A 6,510-nucleotide genomic window follows, 5' to 3' on the forward strand; every position below is an offset into this window, starting at 1 on the left:
GGAGGGAGCGTGAGCAGGGCCTCCACGGGTTGGAAGGAGAGAAGGTGGGGAGTTGTTCTGACCTTTTCCTTTCGTAAAGGAACCGAAGCCCAGCCTGGGGAAGCGATTTGCTCGACTTCACCCAGCCCACAGGAGCGGAGCCAGACCTGTGTGAGCCATTGACCAGTTCCCAGACTGCGACTCCCCCTGCAGCGGCGCCCTGAGCCACGGTTCCCTGCACTCGGTGAGGACCCAGACTGCACAGCAGCAAAGGCTGGGAACCCGAGCGGTATGTGCCCCCGTGAGCAGCCCTGGCCCTCCCTTCGGGCGCGCACTGCGCATCAGTCCTGCTCAGTTTGCTTAGGACCTTCCCAGGCTCCTCCTTGTGGGGAAGCTGGCCAGAGTGCTGAGCCCTGCCTCCCCCCAGACCTCGCTGGAGAGCAGTAGACAGCAGCCCTGGGGTAGCAGCGACCACACTGGTGCCGCTGGCGCCGGCTTTGGTAGAACAGCACACTCTCGCCGTGCAGTTAGAGCAGCGATGACAAGCACAGCTAGACGTACTGGGCGCTTCGTGTGTGCTGTAGACTGAATTGTGTCGCCCGCCCCAAATTCACATGGGGGAGCCCTGACCCCAGTGTGACTGCCTGGGGATGGGAAGGTAATTCAGGTTAAATGAAGCCGTAAGGGTGGGGCCCTGATCCCACAGGACTGGTGTCCACACGGAAGAGGAGGAGACACCTGCAAGATTTCTGCATGCACAGCAAAGGCCATGTGAAGGTGGCCGACCTGCAAGCCAGGAAGAGAAGCCTCCCAAAACCAAATCTGCCAGCACCTTGACCATGGACCTCCAGCCCCCAGAACTGTCAGGAAAAATGTCAGCTGCTCAAGGCCCCTGGGCGTGATCTTTTGTCATGGCAGCCCGGCCGACTGACCCAGCGTGTGCCATGCCAAGTGTTATTCTAAGCGCTTCACACAGCCTGTCTGCTCACTGACCTTCCCTCGGAGCTGTCACTATTGTCCCCGTTTGGGACGAGTGCAGTCACTTTACAGGGTTACACAGTGAGTGGCAGAGCTGGGTTTTGGCTCCGGAATCTGTCATCTTAGCCAAGATCAAGGTAAGTGTTTGCCTCCCTAATCTCCTGTTCAGTTCATCTGGGTGTAAGTCCATCTGGAAGCTGCCTGCCTAGCGTTACTCACTCCAGCTCCGAGCTCAAACCAGAGTGGAGTCCCAGAGAAGAAACCCCAGCCAGGTCGCTACTGCTCTCTCAAAGGTAAAGAGGAGATGTCACAAAGAGGGGAAGATACCAGGACAGAAGGGACCCACATCGATGCCGATGGACCCACTGCCGCGGGGAAAGTGCCCCTGGTTTCTGGCCATGGGAGTTCCTGCACTTCTGGGAGATCAAGCGCCCCGGCTGGCTGCCGCCAGGACCGCCTGGTGCAGGTCTTACCGTACTCACTGCCCCCCATGGAGGTGCTGTGGGTCTCATTTTCCTTATTGTTGAACGTGTAGCAATTCCCATACATTGGATGGTGGAAAAGTGTGAAGTTCCTGTGGAGAAGAATATGGGTCAGAAGGGGCAGTGCTAGCGTCCCCCACTCTCTTGTGAACAATGGAGGGTACACAGGACTCACTTTCCCCAACTTTCCTCTCGGAAATGACAAGCAGGCCTCTCCCCAGGTCGACACATGCTGATGTAGAACTGCTCCCTGCTTCCTGTTCCCCCTCTCAATCTTCTCGCCTCTGTCTCCATCCTGACTTGGTATTTCTTATGCCATATGTCTGCCCCAAATCCCTTTATTCTTGAAGTTCTCAGCCTCTTGACATTTTTCTATCCCAATCCCCAGTCCTAGGACATGATCCTCAGAGAAGGGTCACATCACAGACCTCCCTCCCTCTCTTTCTCTGTCCCTCTCTCTCTTCTTCCCTCCTTCCTCCTTCCCTTCCTCTGTGCTAAATCAGTGGCTCTTGATCATTGGTATGCGTGATGGTAATAGACAAGGCTGTATGTCCACCATCTGTGTCTGTTTCTATGAGCACTTTAATGAGATTAAGGATATTTTGACTCTGCACCATCTCCACCTTCCTCACTGACTCTAGAGCAAGCATGTCAAACTTGCGGCCCACCGGCTGCGTACGGCCCACAACGAATATTTTTGCAGCCCAGCCAATATAAGGTATGTAAGAAACGTTTTAATAAAAATTTCATAACTTAGTTTTTACAATAGCCTGTTATACATAATTATTAATAATGAACTACAACGTTCGCTAATGACCGATGACTATCATCGTATTGCATTCATTTCCCTTACGTTGCCTTACGTGCAGGCGAACCATTTCTCTCCACTAATACCAGCAGCAAATATTTACCAGCTGATTGCCACGTCATTAGTCTTGGACTGACCTGTTTGGTGTGCGCAACAGGAAATATTTTGCTTTTGGAGCACAAGAGTAATAGGTTTATTTGTGTTACGCTTATTAATTTGTGCAGTTATTCGGTGTCTGGTAAGTTAATGTTCAAGAAAAAATATTAATTTTTATTAAAATGATCTATTATTTTATATTAATGATGACTCATTTATTTCAGCCCTTTGTATTCAGCATGTCTCTATTGAAATAAACCTACATTTCTATGAAAATTGAAGCTTTTGCGGTCACATATACTTCAACCTTGCTTATTTGGCCCGTGTGAGCCTGGGAGTCTGACATTCTTGTCTGGAGCCTAGCTCCTGTGTCAGCTGTTCTTCAAAGGGCGGGCCAGTGAGAAGACCGCCATTCCCTTCCCAGACCTACAGCTGAGCTGCAGGCGCAGGCGAGGGGCCCAGGGCTGAGAGAGCAGCCTCCCCTCCTCACCTGGCATCACAGGACACCCCGTCGAAGAAGCAGGTGACCAGTAGCTCCTCGGCGGAGTAGCTCATGTTGACCTTCTTCTCCAGAGGCACCTGCGCCATGATGTTCATGTAGTGCAGCTTGTACCACTCCTGGATGGCGTTGACCCCCGAGCTGAAGGTGTACACAGCACAGTGGGACGTGCCGTTTGAACACTGCGAATAAGAGGAGACATGAGCCTGAAGCCGGCAGCCCCAGCGCTGGCCCACAACAGGCCAGGAAGGGTGAGAAACTGAGACTCCAGACCAGATGCCAGGGGCACGGGAGGGGGTGCCTGGGCAAGGATGGGCTCTGCTCACACCTGGGGGCTGAGGGACCTCATCCTGGAGCCTCAAGGACCAAGAAGGGGTCAGCGAGGAAGGACTGCCTCCCTGCCTGGTGAAAAGCAGAACTAGCTTCTGCAGGGCCCCCCCACACACACCAGGACTTTGGCCCATTATCGCTACTGAGTTCCTATTGGCTACACAGTCTAAATCTCTGAACTGTAGCCCAGATTCTGACACTGCTTCTCTGCAGGACCTTGGGCAAGGCGCTATACACCCATTATACTCAGAACGTTCTGTGTGTACTCATCCAAGCTATACACCCATTGCTTCACTACAAAATGCTGACAAAAATACCATCCTTCCCCACCTCACACGGTCATCGGGAAGAGCAGCATTTAAAATATACAATAAGCCCGGTCAATATGGCTCAGTGGTTGAGTGTCAACCTATGAACCAGGAAGTCATGGTTCAATTCCTGGTCAGGGCACATGCCCAAGTTGTGGGCTCGATCCCCAGTGGGGAGGCATGCAGGAGGCAGCCAATCAATGATTCTCTCTTATCGTTGATGTTTCTATCTCCCTCTCCTTCTCTCTTCCTCTCTGAAATCAATAAACATATGTATTAAAAAATACAATAATGAGAGTTTTATAGGGAAATTGTGGTACAACCCAGATGCTCTCATCATGCAGGGCTTAAACACGCTCCTAAAAGACAGACACCAAAGGGTTGATTTGGACATCAAGGAGAACCTTGTGGGCATCTTATGAAAGACCCAGGAAGACTTGAAAAGTCTCAGTGGTTAAGAGAGAAGGCCACTTTTTCAGGGGCTGGGACTGGAGTCGGGAAGTCTCACAATCGGCACTCAAGGCTAGAAGGTATAGAAGTAGCTCTCAGCCCGTGGCGGTGGGTGAGGCATGCAGAGGACGGTGGTGATTGAGTTTGCCCAGGAAGGTAGGTGATGAATCTCATTTTTGGTGAAGGGCTACTTTTTCTGAGCCCCTCAAATGGGACTAAGAAGGGAGATCAGGTATGTGCCCCTCATGAAGGCAAGCAATGCAGGGGACACTGGGTGTTCTGCTGTTTATCTTCTTCTTTCTGGTGTCTGTACCCCGATTTTGCTGTGGCGGAGTTGCCGTTCCCCCTGGGGATACAGTCTCATGAGGCTGTCCATCAAAGTCCCCGCCCTCTGTGAGCCAGCAGGTGATCCAAGCTTGGCCAATCAGCTATCCCAAGATGGGCTGGGACACCATCTTCATGGATGAATGACGAAGACTAAAACTACTTGAAGCTTATGTAACCCAGCAGCAGTATCCGACATGACGTTCCATCATTTCTTGTCACCAAGAGCCCTAGATCTTCCCTAATTTCTGTCCTTAGGCGGACTACTGGTCACCTAAGACATTTGCTTTCTGCTTAAGATGGTGCGCCCATTTTAGTTGTCTGTAGCCTATTCACCCTCACTGGGTGCGCTTCCTCCAGTGGGGCCGTGGGGCTACAGGCAAAGGAGACACCGCCCTGGACCACTAGCTGTAGCCCACCCCCTGCTCCGAACCAGGAGCGTGTACTCACCAGCTGGAATCCCACCACCTCCTTGGACTCTTGGACGTGCATGACGTCCGCTGCCTTATGAATGATGCTCCCACTGACTTTACGCTTCTGCCCCGTGAGGAAGTCGGTGGCCTTGCTGGTCTCACTCTCATCGAAGACCATCAGTGGGATCAGGTGGAGGAACTTGGGCTGGGGGCCCTCCCACGCCGAACTCCAGGGCTGGGCCTCCCGGCGTTTCCGAGACTTGATCTCTGAGAAGCCGTACAGGGTCTTCAAGGCCGCTTTGGTCTCCTGCTCCAAGTCGGCTAGAAGGGGCTTCACGGCGCTGTACCTGCCCAGGTGGAGAGAGGGAGTCAGAGAGAGCCGAAGCCCCTCTGGCACAAGGCTGGCACTTCCCATGCTGCTTTCCAACCACATGTGCCAGCCTTGTGCCCACTGCTCCTGACCCTTGGCCAAGGAGCCCAGGCCTTTTACGATTTGCCCCGTCCCAGGTGACCACTGGCCTGAGTGAATGGGGACAGCTCTGTGACTTCCTGTGGCGTCACCTCTGCCACCACCGTCTGCTTGCTCTCGGGGTGTGTTGATGAGTTTGCCTCCACCAGCATTTCCGGAGTGGTGACTGTAGGTGCCTCCCATAAAACAGCCACTGATAAGTAGGGGTGTACCCAGGGGACAGGCTCCATCTTCACCTGGCACACTTGCCCTTGCCCTTGCCCTCTGATTCTCCTCGAGTCAGTGCTGGGAAGGAAGAGGTGTAACTGTTGCCTTGACAACCCAAGAACACAGAAGAATGATACAGGACTCAAGTGACTGAAACATGACACCACCCTTCACAGCACCAAATGATCCTGGCCTCCTCCCCGACCCCTCCTCCTCGATCTGTGCATAGTAATGGAGCCAGTCACCTGGGTTCCAGTTCCCTGCCCTGGTTCTGGATGTGTCAGCTTGGACAAGTCCCTCAGCCTTTCCATGTCTCATTTCCCCAACTCTAACACGGGGTTAGCAGGCAGAGTCCATGGGTGTATTATGCCTATTTAACTAAATGGTCGCTATTCTTAGCTGTATCGGTGTTAATTGTATTTGTTAGCTTTTCACTCTTCTAGTACAATATCAGTTCCATTCGGACAAAGACTGCGTTGGGTTGCTCAGTTCTATGCCCCACATCCTACCACAATTTGTAGAAGATTAGGGAACAAATAATGGACAGAAGGAAGAAAGAAGGGAGGGAGGGAAGCAGGAAAAAAAGTAAGAAAGGGGGTGGAGAAAGAACAAAAGAAAAGAAAGACTCTGAGGCGGAGAATGAGTCTTAGACCCGATGCTGGTTTTGACCTTTGCCATAGATGGCCCTGCCCAGGTAGCTCCCTTTGAGAACCTTCCTGCCTTGCTCTCCTTCTCCCCACCCCTCAGCTGCTCGGACAAATTCTGCCGGATTCTGATCTGCCTCACAGATCAGTTTTCAAGAATCCCAAGAAGGACACCGGTGACCCATTTAAAACAGGTCCCGTGGCAGACGACGGAGCAGTACTGAGGCCTGATTCTGCCCAGAGCCCAGTGACCTCAAACAGTGGGCTGGGTTCGCTCAGGTGAGAATTTGGGGCAGCTGAGATGCTTCCGGAAGTCACCAGGGTGCAACTTCTGAGTCAGCCATGAGCTCACATCTGGGGAGAGTGAGGGCGTGAGCTCAGAGAGCTCCGGGGATATGGCTAAGCTGAGCCGTGTGCCTGCAGGTGTGCATGTGCGTGTGTGTGCACGCATGTGTGTGTGGGATAGCTCATCCCAGATCCAGCCCCCAAGCAAAACTGATCCTTGCAGCCTCCCTCACCCCCC

At 52.8% G+C, this 6,510-nt stretch overlaps 1 protein-coding gene across 1 annotated transcript in view; it reads right to left on the reverse strand.

Moving 5' to 3' along the window:
• SCNN1G (sodium channel epithelial 1 gamma subunit) overlaps positions 1 to 6,510 on the reverse strand; it is a 23,909-nt gene that overhangs the window by 16,456 nt on the left and 943 nt on the right. Inside the window, exons 3-5 of the mRNA XM_006753618.2 lie at positions 4,705 to 5,014; positions 2,834 to 3,024; positions 1,431 to 1,531 (exon numbers count right to left, since the gene is read on the reverse strand). Coding sequence (XP_006753681.1) covers positions 1,431 to 1,531; positions 2,834 to 3,024; positions 4,705 to 5,014 — 602 coding nt within the window. The remainder of the gene's footprint in view (positions 1 to 1,430; positions 1,532 to 2,833; positions 3,025 to 4,704; positions 5,015 to 6,510) is intronic.

Source organism: Myotis davidii, unplaced genomic scaffold, assembly GCF_000327345.1.
Source record: "Myotis davidii unplaced genomic scaffold, ASM32734v1 scaffold150, whole genome shotgun sequence".
In the NCBI taxonomy this organism is placed as follows: domain Eukaryota; kingdom Metazoa; phylum Chordata; class Mammalia; order Chiroptera; family Vespertilionidae; genus Myotis; species Myotis davidii.